Source organism: Rhincodon typus, chromosome 24 (assembly GCF_021869965.1).
Source record: "Rhincodon typus isolate 14 chromosome 24, sRhiTyp1.1, whole genome shotgun sequence".
Classification (NCBI taxonomy): domain Eukaryota; kingdom Metazoa; phylum Chordata; class Chondrichthyes; order Orectolobiformes; family Rhincodontidae; genus Rhincodon; species Rhincodon typus.
The window spans coordinates 23,361,343-23,383,264 of record NC_063355.1 but is presented as its reverse complement, the minus strand read 5'-3'; the positions used below and the strand labels follow the sequence as shown (position 1 = coordinate 23,383,264).

Below are 21,922 nucleotides of genomic sequence, written 5' to 3'. Positions count from 1 at the left end.
TAAATGAGTTCCTTTCCCCGCCCCATTCCCCCGACAGGCGGGAGCCCGGGCTGCGTCTGGGATCGGGGCGAGGCCGGGGATCCGGGGCCTTCTCTGGGTCTGAGGGAGGAGGAGTGGGGGAGGGAGGGAGGAGGAGTGGGGGAGGGAGGGAGGTAGACGCACGGAAACGTTGAATGTGCGGAGGGAATGGAAGACTAGCTGGTGGCCCCCAGACTGGGCGGGTGGATTGTGGGATACGTACATACACTGAGCAGAAGCACACAATATGTGTTGGCTCGCGAAAAAAAAGGAGGCAGGAGCCGTACAATGTAACCTAATCAGCGAAATGTAATTGTTTTCCCCAGATCACGCCGTTCGCTCCGAAACCGACAGAAATCGACGACAATGTCTTTCAAGGAGCTGAAACCCGGGGAGAAGCCGAGGCACCACGAAGATCATGGCAAGAAACAGAGTTCAAGTGAGTGTTTTTTTCTCTCTCTCTCTCTTTCAACCCCCTCTCTCTCTCTTTTTCTCTAATGGTCCAGCGAGCTTAGATTCCCCATTTCGTGTGCAATGTATTCGTGGAAGGGAAAAGAGAGAGGAATTTTTTTTAATGTTGAGAACTGAAGCATTTGTCAGCCTAGCTTAAAATCATTTTGTGTTCCTCCCCCCTACCCTCCCCAACATTTGCAGGTTTGATCAATGGGATGGAGCACAGCCACGCAGGAGGGAGTTCAGCAGAGAGAAAAAGTCACCATTGGCGAAGTTATAAGTTGATTATTGACCCAGCGTTGAAGAAGGGACAACACAAACTCTACCGCTACGATGGCCAACATTTAAGTCTCCCTGTGAGTGATATTGTGGAAGTGCAGCCATTAATTCCACGTCTGTCGTGTTTGTCACAGGATGCTGCCATTGTTACAATGTTGTAAGCGAATAAAGTTACATTGTGGTTCCTCCTGTCAGGAGCTCTTAAACTGACAGTCCGGTTACTCGTTAACATGTTCTCCAGTTTGCTGCATGTTCCCTAAACCTTCAAAAATAAATCATGTCAATCGTTCTTATTGCAGAATTCCGGTGTTCCACCGGTTGATACTGTCAGAGACCCCCGACTTGGACGCATGTGGACCAAAAGCAAAGAGCTGGATTTACCTGTTCCAAAATTTAAGGTAAAGGAGGAGGGGAACTGAAATACTTTCTCCATTTCATCTCATTAGTAGAATTTCCTTTTTGTAGTGTGTTACTCTAGCACTTTACTCTTTGTAACTCCAAAACATAAGCAATGAAATGTCCAAGACAACCGTTTTTTTTTGTTTAGCAATCGCTAGTTAAGTTTGTTTGAATGTGCTCCTGGTGCCAACAGATCGACGAGCATTACGTGGGACCCGTACCTCCAAAGCAGGTAACATTTGCCAAGCTGAACGACAACATACGAGAGGGGTTTCTTTTGGACATGTGCAAGAAGTATGGCGAGGTTGAAGAAGTGGAAATTCTTTACAACCCTAAGAACAAGAAGCACCTAGGGATCGCGAAGGTGGTGTTCGCCACAGTGAAGGGAGCCAAGGATACAGTGCAGCACCTTCACAACACTTCCGTTATGGGAAACATCATCCATGTCCAACTCGATACCAAAGGTGCAATAAAGTTACTTTTTAATCAATTCGGTTCTCTCCGACTGTGCATGTTTTTCGGATTTAAAGTCGTGCTGGTTTCACCATCCGAGATTAATGCAAATATGTAATATTGACTCATTTTAACGCCGATTCTGAGTCACGTGTGCACACAAATGTAGCTTGTTTAATGTTGCTAGGAAACAGAGGGATTGCTGTCGTTTGTAAAATCCTCCCAATCGGTATACTTTGTGAGTCCTGGTGCAGTGTGTTAATGGGCCTTGAGAATCGCGGGGCTATCTTTCAGATTAAGTTTGTGAAGTTGACGCCGGTGTTGAAAAATCCCACAGTCACGTGTAGTTCTGATCAATATGTTAATTCCATGTTGTGTCGGGAGGGAGTGCTGCTTGTATCCAATCGGTGGGATATATTTACGAAGACCTGTGTCATTTTAAAACTGATTCAGACTCCGCAGTCATCATAATCCTGCCATTCTGTAGGTGAACATCGGATGAGATACTACGAGCTACTGGTCAGTGGTTACTTTACCCCCCAGACTCTTCCTGTCGGTACCGATGCTTATTTGGACGCCTCTCCTATAATAAATAGTGAATTTGGACAGGTATGGACAGTTTCATTACACATTAAATATACTGTGGCACTCGATTGCTTTATGGTGCAATGAGGAAATGTTTCATTGACTCTCTTTTTTCCCCTGCATTTGTTTACCAGTGAATGGCTCGTTATTAGAAGACGAGCTAGCTCCGCTGATAGTCATGTGGGATTGGTATGAATGAATCTCTGCACACGCCAGGTTCGCTGGTGTTGTTAAAAGGCTGCCTAGTAAAAGTTGCGTGTCTGTCGAGCTCTTTAATAAGTGACAGCAGATTAACTAACAGGAAGCGAGGTAGTTGTTGCAGGGAGACGACTTGCGGCTTGTATCATAAATTTAATAACAAATATTTCAGATTGGGAAGTTTGGGCTGAAGCAGGTGGACATTTATGCTATGCAAATTATTTCAATATTAATCTTTCTTGAGGTGGAAACGTTCTATATTCTTGTTCGGTTTCAAATAATATCGCTGTAAAAAAATTTTAAGCAACAACCTCCTGTAGCTTTTTTGGATTAAGGTGTTTCTGTTTCTTATTACTGTAACAATTGGCTTTTTTCTAAGATGTTAGAAATCATCCATGTTTTGGTAAACACATTTTTTATGAACCCTAGTGCCTGGTAAATTACATCTCTAGTCTATGGTTATTAAGTTAATTTGATGTAGCCATGAATACATATTTTGTTTCTTAATTAATTTACAGGGTGTCATTGAAGCAAACTTTTACACTCTTCCAAACTGATTGCATAGTGTGGTATTTCTGGAGCACGTCAGAGCCATGCTATAAAGTTGTCTTCTTTCCTTGCCATCATGCAGAGATTCACTGTCATTCTTTCTGACAAAAATATATGAAAAGGCCAGAAGGCTGTAGGGAATAAGGCAACAAAGGGAAAAAAAAATTCAAAAATTTCTTTTAAAGTCCCTTTTTGACCTGTTGAGTCTGATTTTATTAGTGGGGAAAGAAGTGTTTTTCACTTGGTGTCAACAAATCGCCTGTGTAATATTCGGCAATTTAGTTGCAGTTTTAACTACCAAATTTATATAACTTGGAGCCATTAAATGATCTTTACACAGTAAGGATTGAAACATTTTTTAAACTAATTAGCCTTCGATATTTTTTAGTATTTCCCAGTTTATTAATGCTTTCAAAATTTGTCGCTCAAGAAAACTCTCTTGCCCAAGCATGTTAATCTTTCCCTGTTCTTTATCTCATATGGGATGCCCTAGTCACCAGTCCATAAGGCTTGGGAGTGTATGTAAGAACTGGCCAGAGCAGTCTCTGCTTGATATTTCTTTTCCTTGATGTTTTGGGAACTGCCTAAGTAGGGACCTCCAAAAAACATGAGTGCAGTTTCAAATTTCATTTTCTCCAATTGTAGCCAGTTAATAGAAACTTACTGTGGGGGAATTCTCACTGTCACCTTTTCTCTATTGCTCTAGGTTAATCTGGTAATGTGTCTGGTCACTAGTCTGCACTAACATTTAGCTTACATTTTAACTAAATTGGAGAGCTGCTTGCTTGATGAGCTAAGAAGTATTGAATGATGGTACTCAATCTCTTAAGAATTAAAACTATTATAAGTGATTTTGTGTTTCTCCAATCGTAATATAAAATCTTGAAATGATACACTCCCAGAATGGTCAGGAGAAGCAGACTAAATCTCAGAAACTGACTTCTTTAACAAACTGCTCAGAAATGTTGTATTTTTTCATTCAACGAATGCATTTTTTTCCACTAGGTTCTGGTAACAACTCTACCTATTGGACTATCTCATAAGTTTATTGTTGTGAAAATGGAATGTAGTCAAAGAATACTCAAAGTCTTGTACCATTTCATTACAAGTTATAACTGTGAACAAAGCATAGACAATTTAAAGTTTTGATGTGGTACCTATGAATAAAGTGTCATGATGACTCCAATTTGCATTGTTTATCAATCCCCTGACAAAAAAGGTTCCTTATGATTCCAGTGTCAAGAATAGCTGAATGAACCTGAAAAAGTATTTAGTGTTCAAAATAATATATCTATTTCTACTTATGTAGTTTGAAAAGTTTGTGAAGTTATCCATCCATTCAAAGTTGCAGTCACAATGCCTTCTAATCATAGTTGTAGGATATTTTGCTTGTTTTTTTAAAATATTGTGTGTTCACATTATCACCTGATGACCATTGAGATGAACAGACCAAAAAAAATTTGTAGGCCTGAACCCTAATGTTGGTTGATTTTTTTTTGCTGAACTTGAACATATTGGCTCTCTGTGCGACAATTGACTTTATTCAGGTGAACTAGGCAGAAAATTAGCTACACCTGATTGCTTTCAATGACTCACCCTGTCTAAAAGTATAAATTTGGATGTTGGTTGACAAAAAAAAATTTGGTTAGGTTTGATCATAGTCGAATTAACTACCAGTGATGACAGTGCTGGCTCATGCATGGATAATTACCAGGTGGACTAGGTACCGGTGAGCTGCTGGGAATCATGGAATTTTACTTCAATTCAAATGTTAGCTTTTTAGAAAGGGGACAAGGAAGGGAAAAGCATTAACAAATTAAAAAACAGTGTATTTTGTGTGCATTTGTTATGTCATTCCATTATGCATTTTATTATCTTTTTTGTATTTATTTATTTCAATCCAGGAGCTTTATTTTTATGAACGATTTAAAACAAAATATATGAATATGTTTCTAATTTGAGTAGTTTACTGTTGAATGTAGCCTTTAAAGCCTATTGAGGCAAACACTATTAATTTCTTTATCTACAGTATATGTTTTGAGTATAATATTTGATTTATAAAAAGACATTAAATATATAAACACATGCATAAGTTTAAACCATCACAGCACATAGGTGTATTTTCCTTGTGCAGTCAAAATGTTTAGTTTTAAAATGAATTGAAAATATTGCTCAGTATAACTACGGTAATGGTAAAAGTATTCCTCTGATGTGTTTGTGTTCATTGTAACTTTTTAACAATCAAATTAGTAAAATGTGACCAAAATGTAATTTAATTATATTGTGTTTAACTAATATGGAGTAATATCTATTATCTCTCCATCTTAAAGATTCATTTACACTTTTGTTTTGCCCCTTTCCTATAATAAAAACAGGATTACAACTTCACTAACTCCAGGAATACAGCTGATGAAAGTGTCACTTTGACCAATATATTGAAATGTTTATGAAATGATTGCTTCCAAATTATTTACTCTGTTTTATTTTTGGTAAAATCAGTAGTCTATTTTTAATTTTTAAGACCTCTGTGCTGCCTCTTTAGAATTGCACGGTTGGGATCATTTACTAACTGGGTCATAGGGGCACATTGTGCAGCTAGTGACAGAACATCAGTGTATATTAGATAACGAGGTGTAGAGCTGGATGAACCAAGCAGCATCAGAGGAGCAGGAAAGCTGACATTTCGGCCCTAGACCCTTCTTCAGAAATGGGGGAGGGGAAGGGTGTTCAGAAATAAATAGGAGAGAGGGGAAGGCGGATAGAAGATGGATAGAGGAGAAGATAGGTGGAGAGGAGACAGACAGGTCAAAGAGGTGCAGGGATGGGGACAGTAAAGGTGGGTGTAGGTGGGGAGTTAGGGAGGGGATAGGTCAGTCCAGGGAGGATGGACAGGTCAAGGGGGTGGGATGAGGCTAGTAGTTAGGAAATGGGAGTGGGGCTTGAGGTGGGAGGAGGGAATATGTGGGAGGAAGGACAAGTTAGGGAGGCGGGGACGAGCTGGGCTGGTTTTGGGATGCGGTAGGGGGAGGGGAGATTTTGAAGCTTGTGAAGTCCACATTGATACCATTGGGCTGCAGGGTTCCCAAGCAGAATATGAGGTGCTGTTCCTGCAACCTTCGGGTGGCATCGTTGTGGCACTGCAGGATGCCAGGATGGACATGTCGTCTGAAGAATGGGAGGGGGAGTTGAAATGGGTCACGACTGGGAGGTGCAGTTGCTTAGTGTGGACCGAGCGTAGGTGTTCTGCAAAGCGATCCCCAGGCTTCTGCTTGGTTTCCCCGATGTAGAGGAGGCCACAACGGGAACAGTGGATACAGTATACCACATTAGCAGACGTGCAGGTGAACATCTGCTTGATGTGGAAAGTCTTCTTGGGGCCTGGGATGTGGGTGAGGCAGGAGGTGTAGGGACAAGTGTAGCACTTCCTGCGGTTGCAGGGAAAAGTGCCGGGCGTGGTGGGGCTGGAGGGGAGTGTGGAGTGGACAAGGGAGTCCCGGAGAGAGTGGTCCCTCCGGAAAGCAGATAAGGATGGGGAGGGAAAAATGTCTTTGGTGATGGGGTTGGATTGCAGATGGCGGAAGTGGCGGAGGATGATGCGTTGGATCCGGAGGTTGGTGGGGTGGTACGTGAGGACGAGGGGGATTCTGTTTTGGTTGTTATTGCGGGGAGGGGGTGTGAGGGATGAGATGCGGGAGACACGGTTGAGGGCGTTCTGGACCACTGAGGCGGGGGGACGTTGCGGTCCTTGAAAAACGAGGACATCTGACATGTTCGGGAATGGATTGCCGCATCCTGGGAGCAGATGCGGCGGAGGCGAAGGAATTGGGAATAGGGGATGGCATTTTTGCAGGAAGGTGGGTGGGAGGAGGTGTATTCTAGGTAGCTGTGGGAGTCGGTGGGCTTGAAATTGATATCGGTTTCCAGGTGGTTGCCAGAGATGGAAACAGAGGTCCAGGAAGGAGAGAGAGGTATCAGAGATGGTCCAGGTGAACTTAAGGTTGGGGTGGAAGGTGTTGGTGAAGTGGATGAACTGTTCGAGCTCCTTGTGGGAGCACGAGGCGGCACCGATACAGGTGGAAGAGGTGGGGTTTAGGGCCAGTGTAGCTTCGGAAGAGGGATTGTTCCATGTAACCTACAAAGAGGCAGGCATAGCTTGGGCCCATGCGGGTACCCATGGCCACCCCCTTTGTAGGAAGTGGGAGGAATTGAAAGAGAATTTAGGGCCAGTGTAGCAATGTATATTGTTCAAATACCCTTTTTTTTTAATATTGAGATTTTTTTGTTTTAAATTCCCAAGTTAAATAGATATATATATCTGCATGTATGAATATGCAGAAGCACAATCTATTAATCAATGATATATTTAAATAGCCTTTAAGGAAAATGTGAGTAGAGTGAGATTGGATCACTAACAATCAAACGTAGATGACAAACTGAACTTTCCTGTGAATGTGTAATTTGAAGGGGAATTTGTAGGTGGTTGAGATTCCCAGGTGTTTGTTACCTTTCTCCTAGGTGGTTGAGGATTTAAAAGTGCTGTCAAAGCTTTATTAAATGTAGGAGCAATTATGATATTAAAAATTTGGGTTGATTGTGATTTGCAATATAGTAATTAAAATAACAAGTATTTTTTGGTGCGGTATCTTTCTGAATGTAGTATTGTTATTTATTGAAAATTGATTCCTGGGTACTGAAGCCTGCAGTAAAGTTCAGCTCTTCATCTTTGTTCCGGGGGTCAGGATGAAGATGAGCTGTGATAACTCCTAGGATTAAATAACTTAGTCAGTACTCTGTATTTGCTCACAACTTGAAGAAACATCTCTTGGGTGAGATGGTGTATTTGATACTGTAATCCGGAGAAATGAGGGGAAATAACTGCTTTTAAAAACCTCAACATTGAATTAATAGACAAAATTTGGTTCTTTTTACAAAGTGTATTGAGAGTATTTCATTTCTGGCTTAACTGTTAATTGTAATGGGAAGTCTTCTAAAATTGGTCTTGCATAGACAAATTTGGATGTTTAACGTCAATTATTAAATGTGAAGTATTTATTTCTGGGGTTTTGCATTAACTGCCAATGTAGCCACATTTTAAAACTTGTTTTGCTATTTTCATTTTAAATAAAGCTTCTTATTTCACATTATTATACAGTAACAAAATTTAACACTATTTTAGAATTGAATAACAATATTCATGTTTCAATTTTAAGATACATGCTACTGAACTTTTGTCGACAGTTAATTTAACTGAAGGTATTTTTAAACAGTACTTTTCCTTTGATTTGGATTATGTTAAAATCTGAAATTGTTATAAAGTAGAAAAAAGGTTCATGTTAGCTTTCTGTTTTTCACACCACTCTTATGAATTAAACCATATAAATGAATCTAGTAGAGTTAATATATTGACTATTTCACTACAATGTTGGCAAACAACATAGTATACGCATTCATACAGTTCTGAAACACATACCTGAAAATATACTTTCAGACAAAATGCAGTGGTTAAAAATGAGTTTGCAGTTTTCTGCATCTCAACCAGGCTAATGTGGAGAAAGGGCAGTGAACAGTGTGAATCGGTCCACTGGAGTCTGTTAGTTATAGGGGATAAGCAGGGATGTGGAGTAGAGGCCACAATCAGTTCAGCTGTGATGTTGACTCATAGAGCAGGCTAGAGGGTCAGAATGGCCTATTCCCACCCCTAATATGTTTGTAAGTCAAGATGGCTGAACAGCATAGAAGAGGGCTTTATCTTTCCGTTTATTTCCATGCCCAATGCATTGTCCAGCAGCAAAACTATAAATGAGGTAGCCTTGGCAATGTGAATGCAACAGTGGACTATAAATGTGACAGAAGTTATGAAAATAAGTTAACGAAACACTAAATATTTCATGCCAGTGACAATGGTGCTTCCCATGAGTATGATGCCGCAAGTGTAAGGATATGTCTTTGGTGCTATCTGGTATATTTTCCCGCATTTTTATCTGAAGTAAACACTACAACAGGAGATTCCATTCCTCGGAACAGAGCGTCAGAAGACGTGCCAGTGGAAGTAGCTGTACACCTAAGGGCCAGCTGTGGACTGACAAGCCAAGGCCTGGGAGGCACCCTTCACTGTAGTGATAAAGCTGATTAACTGATTCAGCTAATTTCGCAAACGAGCTGCATTCCTAATTTATAAGTTGAATTTATACCTACAATGTTAAGTTCCTCTTTGCTGAAAGTTTAGTTGACTTAATCAATGTTATTTCTGTTCTGCCATTAGGCGATGTTAAGAATGCAGTGTTTTAAAACTGTTTTAGATGGTGCAGAAAATTAGAGCTATCTTTAATTGTGTAGAATTTCATTTGGATAAAATGTCTTTTCTTTTTCTCCCCCACCTATTGCTACAGGTTAATGATCCACAGAAATCTCGAACTGGTGAAAATTACCTATCCATGGGACCATCTGTAACCCCAAATAGTAGTACCCCATTTTCCCATGACACTGCTTATTCTAGTTGTCGTCAGGATACACCAAATTCATACAGCCAATATACGCCACAATCCTCCCAAGGCACACCACATACACCAAGGTTGGGAACCCCCTATTCGCAAGATTCCAGCTATTCCAGTCGACAGAGTACACCAGCTTATTCTTATTCACAAGAATCTGGGTACAAATCCAGAAGACCTGAATCTAATTATCAAGATTCCTTCAGGAGAGTGGGTCACCATTATTCGCACAACACAGGATCTTACAGAGGTACAGAACTACCAGTTAACACCTACAAGTCAACTCGTTCAGAGGGTGGGTCATATTCACATAACACTGCAGTAAACCAGTCTGGGATAAACTACCAGTCAGCCTTTTCTCCGTACCAAAATGTGCATTCTGCCCAACCACTGTATTCCCGTCCACTGGAGCAACAACACAGTCAGACATCTAGGGACCATGATTACAGAAGACCTGTGCCACCGTCTGAAACCTTTGGGCATAATAATGCCAGTTTGGATGTTGCTCCTGTGAAGGAGAAGGCAGAAGATCCAGTTTCTCTGGAGAGTAACATCTCAAATGATAAAACAGCTGTTTCATTCAGCAAATCTCCTGAAAGGGCTGAGACTCCTGAAACTCTCATGTCTGAAACACCGAGTAGCTCAACACAACCCAACAGTTTAGATTCTCGTATTGAAATGCTTTTGAAGGAGCAGAGGACAAAGCTTCCTTTCTTTGACCAAGAATCTGATGTTGACATTAAATTGGAGCACAGTCCCATATCCTCCTCTTCCTCTCAGCTTTCTCCATTACCACTTCCTGGGTCAACTACTCACTTGCTTCAGCGAGGTCCTACTCCATCATCGCGTCCTTCTAGCACGGGCCTAGAAGATGTTAGTCCAACTCCTCTACCGGATTCAGATGACGACGATCCTCCTTCTGAAACTGTTCAACAAAATCAAAGCTCAAGATCGGCATCAGAGGCTAGCATGACACCTGTTGATCAGTCTAGTCAGATGAGCAGATTTTCCACATCTTCAGATGGTAGGACTCCTGCATCTAAAGCAGAGAGCTGTGAGGCAAACAAAGAAGCTGCTGAACCGACACCACCACCTGATGCACTGGAAGAAGTAAGTAAAATCATTTAAATACCTAAAGATTGCACTGTAATTTAGAAACACTACGACTGAATGGAAAAAAAATCTCTCACCAGATTCCTGAGATTCTTTGTTTGCATTGAACTACTTGTCTTTTTTGGGGGGTGGAATGCAGTCAGTAGCTGGAATTTGACTCTATTTATCTATCTGCTTCAATTGATGTGCTAATCAGGACACTTTTTAGTAGCCATACTTAAAATTTCATTTCATTATTTTTGCTATTTTCTAATTGGGTTTCTGGTAAGACTGGTTGGAGCCAACATTAAATTATGTTAAAGGAACTATATTACATATAAGATGATCTAAGGTCCTTCAAGGACATTATAAAACACAATATGACATTGAACCACGTAAGGAGATGTTGGGTTTGGTGACCAAAGGTTGGTCAAAAATGTAGGTTTTAAGAGATGCCTTAATGGAGAAAGGTGAAGTGGAGGGATATAGAATGGGATTTCAGGGTTTAGTACATAGGCACCTAATGACATGGCCAGCATGATGAAATCATTAAAAGTGAGGATTGTTGAGCAACAAGAATAAGAGGATCTGTCTCAGCTGGTTTGGGGCTGGCAGATTGCAGACATAGGGATGGGTGATCCATTGGAAGGATTTGAAAACAAGATGACGATTTTTAAAATCAAAACATTGTTTGACTGGAAGCTTCTGTAGGTCACTGAATATGAGGATGATAGATGAATGTGACTTGGTGCAAGTTAAGGCACTGGGAGCAGTCTTTGGATGACCTCAAGTTTTACTGAGAGTAAAGTATAAAGTGTAGGAGTGCACTGGAATAGTCAAAAGTTAGAAGTAATGAAGATATGAATGACATTTTCTGGTTTACTTACATGGTCTTAATATAAATTGTCCTTACTCATAGAATTTCTGGTCAAATATTATAGTTTGGAGTTGTGCATCAGATACTGATACATCTCATTCATTGAGAAGTAGTGTGGCAGTGTAGGTCTAAAGCTTCATTAAATTAGTCTGAGGTGTAAGAGGTGAGAAAAACATGTTGGGCACATGATGCAAACATTTATACCAATACAATGGATGTGTATTTTTAAAGAGTGTATAAACAATGACCACTTTATGAATACATGAAGGAATAAAGTTATAGTATTGAAGCTGGTTAAAGACACAACCATTCTATTCAATTTTGTAATTAACCAGTATTTGGCTTATTTCATAGGATCTAATATGTTTAAAGTGATCATAGACTCTTCATATGACCCAAGATCATATGGCTCATTATAGGAACATATGACCAAGGAACAAGTGTAGTCACTCTGCCCTTCACGCCTGTTCCATGATTCAGTAAGACCATAGCTGATCTGATTTCAACCTCAACTCTGCTTCTATGTATCCCTGATAATCTTTCATTGCCTCGATAATCAAGGATCTATCTACCTCTGCCTTAAAAGTATTTAAATATTTATTATGGTTGTGTCAACTCCAAAAGCACGATTCAATTGGTCTTACTTCCCCACTCAGTCTGTATAGTCTAATGGTTATTTTTTTCTGTTCCAGGTATATTAAATTCCTTTTAGAAAATCACTGTTGAACCATTAACTGTCATCTTCTTAGGCACTGCAGTTCATATTGTGACATGCTAAAAAAATTCTTTCTGTCTCCCCTCACAAGCAATATTAAGTGAATATGGATCTTTTTAAACTATAGTGTTATGAATTCCATTTTGCTTTCTCTTTCCCTCCAAGAGTTATCTTACAAAATCTTTTAGATTCATGCACTTTTTTTCTGGGGCTAACTCAGAGGCATGTCTTGGTTCTTTGGAAAGCGCTTCAATTTTTCTTCGGTATCCCAGCTATTCACCAAGGTATCAATAAGCCCACCTGCCTCCAACTTGCTCGAGAGGTGTGTAGTAATATCTCTGAACAGATTGGTTAGAAAATATCTACCTTTCTATGATCCCCAAGCTGTGTATGTTTCTTTAGATGAAGTAGACCAATGCTTTTCACAACTAACTATCATTTCCTGAGACTTGTGATTAATCATTCAAGCCAGACATCCTAAGATCCCATTTATTTCACCAGCTGTGCAGATTGTGCTGATAGTTTCGGGGAGTTTTCTAAAACCCCAGGACTATGCAGCTGTCTTGTTTAATTCATATTGCCCACAGTTTCCATTCCCAACTTTATAAATATTTTATTTTTATTAAATTGCATCTCTCACCTTTTTGGCAAAGTTTCCCACTGAGTCCAGATTCCTCTTGACCTGCATCTAATGGTTCTAAAAATAGGGAGCACAAGTGAAAGTGAATGCACTGATTATGGTTTTCCAAAATTCTCAAGATTCTTAAGTGGTCTTTGTGGATTGGAAGTAAATTTTTTCAAGAAAGGAAGAAAACGATGGTACAGTTAGCCTGACATCAGTCATTAGGAAAATGCTGGAACCTATAATTAAGGAAACCTTAACAATGCACTTTGACTGAACATAACCATGATTTTTTCAGTCAACATAGTTTTACAAAAATAATTATGTTTGACAATTTTGCTGGAGTTCTTTGAGGATCTAATAAGTTAGATAAAGGGGAACTAGTAGATTTCCACCGAGCATCCCATAAATGCCTCACAAAAAGTAATATCCATAATGGAGTTGGGAGTTTATTTTAGCATGGAGAGAAGATTAGCTAACAGACAGGAAGCAGAGAGTTTGGACAAATGCAGGATTTTCACATTGCCAGGTTCTAACTAGTGGATGTCCCAAGAATCTGTGCTGGGACCTCTGCTATTGACAAACTATGTTAATGACTTAGATGAAGAAGCAGTGAATAACATCTGAGGTTGCTAACAATATTAAGGTAGTCGGGGACATTGGCTTTAAAGCGGACACATGGAGGCTGTAAAGAAATATGGACTAGTTAAGTGAGTGGGCAACAAAGTGGCTGATGAAGCTTAATTTGGGTATTTGGAGATTTTCGCCACAAAAATGAATAGAAAAGTGGGATTTTTCTTAACAAGGTAGAAACCTTTAAATGTCGATGTTTGGAGAGACTTTGATTCCTTACACAAGGAGCACTCAAGTTAGCATGCAAATACAACGAGCAATCAGAAAGCAAGCGGCATGTTGGAGTTTGTTGGAAAAGATCTTAAATACAAAATAAAGAAGTCTTTCTACAACTGTGCAGGGCTTTGATGAGATTGCATCTGGAGTACTATTTGCAGTTCTGGTCTGCATACCTAAGGACGAATATATCCAAGAAAGGCCTTTTGAGATGACACAGCGAAGAACAACTAGATCGGTTTCTTGAACAAGAGGGTTTGCCTACTATGAGATCCATCAATGATGGGCCTATATTCTCGAAGGATTAGCAAAGGAATATAAAACATGAGTGGAATAGGCTCAGGATAAAAGGTTGATTCTTTGGGACTGAGATGAGAAGAAATTCCTTCAGTCAGAGGGGTTGTGAATCTTTGTTTAGCCCAGAATGTTATGGATGCTCCATAATGGAGTATATTCAAGACAGATTGATAGATTTTTGATTTCTTGGGGGTCTAGGCTTGTGGGGAGTAGGCAGGGAAGTGGAGATGTGGCGGAAGATCAATTGCAATCCTGGTGGTGCAGAATGATGGTCTGCTCCTATTTTTCATGTCTTTATGCTCTCTGCTATTGGTGCATGTTTTTTTACTAGTTCATTTCAAATTGTCACTTTTGTGAGTGTGGGGAACTTTTTTACTTTCCCTATTTCCATATGACTAATGTACTGAAACATATAATGTCTCTAGAACCCAAATGTGGTACTTTGCTTGTCCTTCCTTTCTATGAAGATATACTGCTCCCTTAACTATTGTTTGCATCTTCTAACACAGCCACTTAGTTATCAACTTTAAAATAGTAAGTCATATTTCATGCCTTTCTACATTGTCAAATAATCTTCTGTGTAGTAGTACGTCAAAGGCTATACTAAAGGGAAGAAATATCAAATCTTCTGAACTGACGCAATTCTATATTCAACAAAACCCATGAATCCATGTTGACTGTTGCTTTTAATCATTTTATATTTCACATTTTGTCCTTTTCAAATACTCTGTTGTTTCCCCAGATGTGAATGCTAGACTTGCACAAGCATAGACCTCTTGAATTTTCAATTTTCTCTTTTATAAATTGGTGCTGGATTTAACTTGCTCTGCTTCCTTGGTGTATTTGGTGAACCCTTTCAAATATTCATCAAAATATGATCAGTTTCATATGCCCATTATTTTGAGATAGTTTGAAATCCATCAGATCAGGCCTTTGATCCCTTTCAGTGCAGTCTGTCCAACTTTTTGTGGATAATTTTCTAATTTTCTCTTCGTCTTTTTAAATAGTGTACTGCAATACATTTCATGAAAGTAAAACCATCGATAAGGTGATCCACCACTCTTTATTTATTCGTTATCATATCTTTCCAAGACTCATTCAGGATTTGAGTTTTCTCTTTATCTCATTTGATTTTCTTAACATATTTCTTGCCTTTATTTTCTCTCCTCCGTTTTTTGCCTCCCACCTCCAACTCCTGTTCTTTTGAGAAGGTATTTTTCCTCCAGGTAAACCATCTTGTCAAATCTTAATTCGGTGGAGGAGGAGCTGTTTTGGACTTAAGCCTGTTATTATCTGCCTGCCCTGTTGATACCTAACTGTACTGTGGTGGGTGTAATGGACTCCCAGTCAACCTCAACAAGATTGTGTGCAGGACTTTCTGTATTTTTTCGTCTTAGTTAATTGTGATAATATATTTGGGTTCCTGATGGTGAATGACTATACAAGTCACTTCACCTTGAATTCTTCAGCAAGCCTTTTGGTTTACTTTCTTGACAATTGTGTAAAAAGTAACCATCCAACTGTAAGCCGACTTTCCTTTAACTGTATCTTCTGTGCTTTTTTTATTAAATTAGAAATGTAAAAAAGTTGAAGAAGACAGAAAAGCAAATGCTGAAATTACTCATAGTTTTTGCAGCTATCTGTGCACCCAAACCTTGAGCAGATTTATTCATTATATAATTGAGGAATAAAATATAGCCTATATTTCTCAAAGCCAAGAGCACTGCTCTTTTCTCAAAAGTGATGAGCACTTTTTTTTTGAAAACACTATTCCTAAATCCAGTTCCATCTGAAGGTTGTCCAAAATAACTTGCACGTATTTTTATGGCATGGGCAGAGCAGTCACATACACCTTTCTATAGTTTTAAATTCATAATGAGTTTTGAGAAGCGAACTATGAATTTTAGTTTTTAAAATGATTGCTGTGTATTATGTAATGATAGGACACAAGTTCACCTTCCTAGTGGTAAGGTGCTATAGGGCCACCTGGAAAGGTGTAAGTGAACGCAAATTGTTTTCCCATGAGCTTGTAAGGGAAATTAAACATTAATTAATTGGCCACTTTTGCCAAACTTGCATATGTGTAAAATGCTTTGTATGTACAAAATTGAATTGTTGTAAAAATTGTTTATTTTAAAAGCCAGTTGATACAGCTTCATAAGTAACAACCTAGACATTTTAGCATATTATTTGAACATTAGCCTTTTTCTTTTTTTAAACTGCGTGCATTTTCGCAAGCTGTGAACTGTTGTGTTCAGATTGTTGAAATATAATTGGCTGCAGCTGCGGGTTTCTTTTGGATGTTTGCCAGCACATGTTTTGAATACCATGTCTGAAGCATAAGTATATATGATGCGGCTTAAGTGTAAATCTGATGCAATGGTTTATAGTCTATTGCTATCGGGGTATCTTTTTAAGATTTCTTTTCTGTACTCTATAACCTATACTATGATAGTATATTTCCTGTATGTGTATTGCTGCTAATAGCAGATTTTCTAATAGTTCAACATGACACCAGAGAACAGTGACGTTTAATAATTTCCTCCTCGATAGTTTGATCTCTTTGGCAAGTTGAGTCATGGGCTTTCACGTACTACTGCAGTAGTGCTGTTGAAATAAGTTTGGGAAGTTGTTTCATTGTAGTTGTAGATTGAACATCCTACAGTGATAGTGTGCCTGTGGTTGAGAGATGTATTGACTTCAGTGATATAAATATTAATCAGACATATAAATCAGTGATTTTGTTCTGTTTTGGATGGTGTCCAGTTTTCAGAATGTTGTTGCAACTGTACTCCTTCAGATAAACATTTGAGTCTCAATTTTAAATGTACAATACTGAAGAGGATAGGGGTTAATAGATGGCAGTCAATCTCACCTCATCCCATCCATGGGCAATAACTTGAAAAGTAACCAGATTGTGTCTGTTTTGGTGATGTTGAGGGATATGTTTTTGTCAGGTATGGAGAGAATGTCCCCTGCTGTTCTTGAAAAGACCAGATAAAATTATTTTTCCCACTTGAGGATAGCTAGGGCCTCTGTTTAACCTCTCATCTGAAAGATGTTTAAAAAATTGTAATAATGATTATGATCTAAATTATATGGTCTAGTTCTCTCCAGAGACTGAGCACACAAACTCTTACTTGGATGAGAAAACAACAGCTAAGCCAAGGCTGATTATATCCAAATGGGAGACAATGACCACCTCCCCAGCCTTCAATGACAACGTCATCACTAAGTTCCATTACCCAGTCTTTGGCCCTGCTAATAGCCACTGTGATGGATTCAGTCACTCATGACCTCTAGAATGTCTATGGTATGGGAATGGTGATTTATAATACTGTTGTTACAATTTTTCTTGTTGAAGGCAGCCAGTGGCTGCCCTTGGGGTCACTTTTCACTTCGTAATAGGACTTTGGTTCAACTCTAACATGCTGACCAGATATCCTAAATAAATCAGTCCCATTTGCCAGTATTTGGCCCATATCTCTCTAAACCCTTCCTATTCATATGCCCATCCAGATGCCTTTTAAATGTTGTTATTGTACCAGCTCCACCACTTCCTTTGGCAGCTCGTTCCATACAGGCACCACCTTCTGTGTGGAAAGAGTTACTCTTTAGGTCCCTTTTAAATCTTTCTCCTCTCACTGTAAACCTATGCCGTCTCGTTTTAGACTCCCCCACCCTGGGCAAAAGACTTTGTTTATTTACCCTATCCATGCCCCTCATGATTTTATAAACCTCTATAAGGTCACCGCATAGCCTCCGATGCTGCAGGGAAAACAGCCCTAGCTTATTCAGCCTCTCCCTATAGCTCAAACCCTCCAACCCTGGCAACATCCTTGTAAATCTTTTCTGAACCCTTTCAGGTTTCACAACATCCTTCCTATAGCAGGGAGACCAGAATTGCACGCAGTATTATAATAGTGGCTTAACCAATGTCCTGTACAGCCACAACATGACCTCCCAACAACTGACCAAGAAAGGCAAGCATACCAAATGCCTTCTTCATTATCCTATCCACCTGTTATTCTGCTTTCAAGGAACTATGAACCTGCACTCCAAGGTCTCTTTGTTCATCAACACTCCCCAGGACCTTACCATTAAGTGTACAAGTCCTGCCCTGATTTGCCTTTCCAAGATGCAGCACCTCACATTTATCTAAATTAAACTCCATCTCCCACTCCTTGACTCATTGGCCCATCCAATCAAGATTCCGTTGTACTCTGAGGTAGCCTTTTTCGCTGTCCACACCACCTCCAATTTTGGTGTCATCTGCAAACTTACTAACCATATCTCCTACGTTCACATCCAAATCATTTAAATAAATAACAAAAAGCAGTGGACCCAGCACCGATTCTTCTGGCACACTGCTGGTCGCAGGCCTCCAGTCGGAAAAGCAACCCTCCACCACCACCCTCAGTCTTCTACCTTTGAGCCAGTTCTGTATCCAAGTGGCTAGTTCTCCCTGTACTCCGTGTGATCTAACCTTGCTAACCAGTGTACCATGAGGAACCTTATCGAACGCCTTACTAAAGTCCATACCGATCACATCCATCGTTCTGCCCTCATCCGTCCTCTTTGTTACTTCATTAAAAAACGGTCAATCAAGTTAGGAAGACACTGTCAGAATTTTCTGGGCTCAAGCTTTCCTACAGAAAACTGATCATAGATACTATACTCACATGAGTACAATTGGCTTAGTGTTGCTATTTCTGATTCTTTTCGTCGAAGTGCTGATGATTGGGTGGAGGCTCATGAAGCAGATGAATTTGAGTCTTTTTGCCTTCAATAGATGAATATACCTGGGAAATTTTCCATGCTGTCTTGTAAATGCCAGTGTTTTTGGCTGTTCAGTTGGCTAATTCTAGCATTGCAGTTTTAGGGGCCATAGTCTTCACTGTGTCATTAAAGTCATAGAGCTGTATAGCATGGGGAAAAAACCCTTCAGTCCAACTTGTCCATGCTGACCAGATATCCTAAATAAATCTATCCCCATTTACCACTATTTGGCCCATATTCTCTAAACCTTTCCTATTCATATGCCCAGCCTTTTAAATGTTGTAATTGTACTCCTCCACTTCCTCTGGCAGCTCATTCCATACATGCACCATCCTCTGCATGAAAAAGTTGCCCCTTCGGTCCCTTATCAATCTTTCCCGTCTCACCTTAAACCTATGCCCTCTAGTTTTGGACTCCACTGCCCTGTGGAAAAGACCTTGGCTATTCACCCTATCCATACCCCTCATGATTTTATAAACTTCTATAAGGTCACCCCTCAGCCTCCAATGCTCTAGCGAAAACAGCCTCAGCCTATTCGGCCTCCCTCTTTAGTGCAAACCCTCTAATCCTGGCAATAACCTTGTAAATCTTTTCTGAATCCTTTCAAGTTTCACAACATCCTTCCTGTAGCAGGGAGAGCAGAATTGAATGCAGTATTCCAAAAGTGGCCTAACCAACGTCCTGTATGGCTGCAACATGACCTCCCAACTCCTACACTCAGTGCACTGATCCATAAAGGCAAGCATACCAAACGCTTTCTTCATTATCCTGTCTACTTGTGACTCCACTTTCAAGGAACTATGAACCTGCATTCCAAGGTTTCTTTGTTCGGCAACACTCCCCAGGACCTTACCATTAAGTGTACAAGTCCTGCCCTGATTTGCCTTTCCAAAATGCAGCACCTCACATTTATCTAAATTAAACTCCATCTCCCACTCCTCAGCCCATCAGCCCGTCTGATCAACATGTTGTTGTACTCTGAGGTAAACTTTTTGGCTGTCCACTACATGTCTAATGTTTTGTGTCATCTGCAAACTTACTAGCCATACCTACTATGTTCACATCCAAATCACTTTATATACATGAAAAGCAGTGGACCCAGCACTGATCCTTGTGTCATACCACTGGTTACAGGCCTCCAGACTGAAAAGCAACTCTCCTCCACCACCTTCTACCTTCTGCCTTCAAGCCAGTTCTGATTCCAAATGGCAAGTTCTCGCTCTGTTCCATGTCCTGTGCTGTTTGTGCCATTAACATTGGGTGCTGAGGTGAAAACAATGATTAGACTGAATTATCACACCAAATTATGCCAACTATTGGTAATTTTTACTGCAGAAAAATCGAAAGAACTGCAGATGCTGGAAATCAGAAACAAAAACAAAAAGTGCTGGAAAAACTGAGCAGGTCTGGCAGCATATGTGAAGAGAAAGCAGAGTCAATGTTTTGAGTCCAGTGACCCTTCTTCAGAACTGGTGATTTCCAGTTCATGGTTTAGAAATATGTTTGTGGAAACACTACTCCCATTTTCACTGAATGGTGCTAATTTGCAGTTAGTTTGCCAAAATGTCAGTTTATCATTTTTGGTGTTCGAGCAGGTATTGGTTATTTCATGCCAACCTGGTATTAATGTAGTAACAAACAAAAGTGAATTTAAAATAAAAACGCTGTTGGAACCATAAATTACTGCTGTCCTTACAATATTTCAAACTTGGCAGCTAAGTTTGCAGCATACTTTATGTGGAAACAATTTTGCTTCACAACAAAGCCCCGATTTTGGTTGCTGTTTGTTGGGAAGAGAATGGGGTGAAATATCTGTCTTCTGGGCAGAATGGAGAGCAAAACAACAGAGGAGCCAAAACAGTGTAGAGTAGCATTGACAAAGATCTCCAGACAGGTCAACTGAACAAAAGCATAAGGTGTCTCGGGGAAGTTAAAGACTGGGCAAGGACAGATTTTAACTTAGAATATCAGAAATATTTTACATTTGTATATGATATAACATTTTATATAGTATTATGGGAATAGGTCAGAATTGTAATCTGTTTTTCACAGATGACTTCTACTGAAGTCCTTGAAGGATAGTTATGGAGTTTAATTATCTATATCTAGAAGTAACCTCAAAATAAACACATTACTGGCAATGTATGTAGATTATGTAATCAGACATGTCTGCTTTTGTAGTTTATGTGCTTTCCCCTCTCTCCCTCTTGTTCTGCTGCCAACATTCTTATTAATGACTTTATTTATCTTGAGACCTGCCTTTTTTTAATACTGTCCTCAGCTAGCCTCCACGTATTGATCCCTCACAAATTTCAGTTCGTCCAAAATGCTGTGCACCAAGTCCCAGACTCTCTCGCCCTGCCTTTTCCTGGGTTCTCCTGCCTCAGATTGTCAGATTCAAGATTGTATTTCTCTTTTTCAAAATCCCTGTGCCGCTTGCTTTGCAAACCTGATTTGTGTGCTCTCATTTACTTTGTACCTTGGCATGTATTGATAACTCGCTTAAGACAAGGTTTCTTGTTCCCTCAACTGCACCAATGATATCTATTTGACAACTACACACTATTATGGATTTCTCTAGTTCTTTAAACCTTTTCTCTTTCTTTATGCATTCACAAGTTCTCTTCAGATTATCTGTTATGGCCAAGCCTTTGGCTGTTTATCTTAGACTCTTGACTCCTGATTTTTAAACTTGATCTTTTACCGTATCTATCTTTCTTATTTTACATGTCTTTCTTTAGATGAGCATTTCTATAATAAATATAATTATTTGTCCATATGAATGGATATGTCAGTGTTCATAAATGTCTGGACAGAGACTACCTGAGTATAGAATTGGTTTTGCAAATTTTGGTGACAGAGATTTAGCCTTGTCAGCTGGGTTCTTTGCAAATTTTTCTTGAAAATGCTAGCATTGTTCAGCTTTCTTTCAGTGTGCTCTGAAATCAGGCACAGCTGTAAGAGTGAAGGTAAAGTTCTTTTTTCAGTATGTTAGCTGTTGACGTTTCTTCTCAAACTCTCCAGTATCTTCACCTTCATCATACACACCAGAAAATGTTCAGATAGTGAAAGTGTGATAAAAGTTGGGCTGTGTTTTAAGCTTTTAAACATCAACCCTAAAAGCTGTCTTGTATAGCTTTGAATAGCACAATTGGTCAAGGTCAAATTTTATTGCTCATTAACTTGATGATGACCTTTTACTTTTTATTTTCATTCATTCTGTTAAGGAAAGAGTTCCTTTGTTTCCTTTTTGACGTAGATACCTC

General features: G+C 39.6%; 1 protein-coding gene across 3 annotated transcripts in view; it reads left to right on the top strand.

Moving 5' to 3' along the window:
• The window catches only part of setd1ba (SET domain containing 1B, histone lysine methyltransferase a), a 113,235-nt gene that overhangs the window by 248 nt on the left and 91,065 nt on the right, over positions 1-21,922 (top strand). For 2 of the 3 annotated variants that reach the window (XM_048611438.1, XM_048611436.1), the window contains exons 1-6: positions 194-457; positions 673-827; positions 1,050-1,148; positions 1,343-1,613; positions 2,090-2,211; positions 9,324-10,535. In XM_048611438.1, the coding sequence (XP_048467395.1) occupies positions 385-457; positions 673-827; positions 1,050-1,148; positions 1,343-1,613; positions 2,090-2,211; positions 9,324-10,535 (1,932 nt within the window). In that variant the 5' untranslated portion in view covers positions 194-384. Of the gene's footprint in view, positions 1-193; positions 458-672; positions 828-1,049; positions 1,149-1,342; positions 1,614-2,089; positions 2,212-9,323; positions 10,536-21,922 lie in introns of those variants that run through there. The other variant, XM_020511272.2, reaches the window with a different exon arrangement.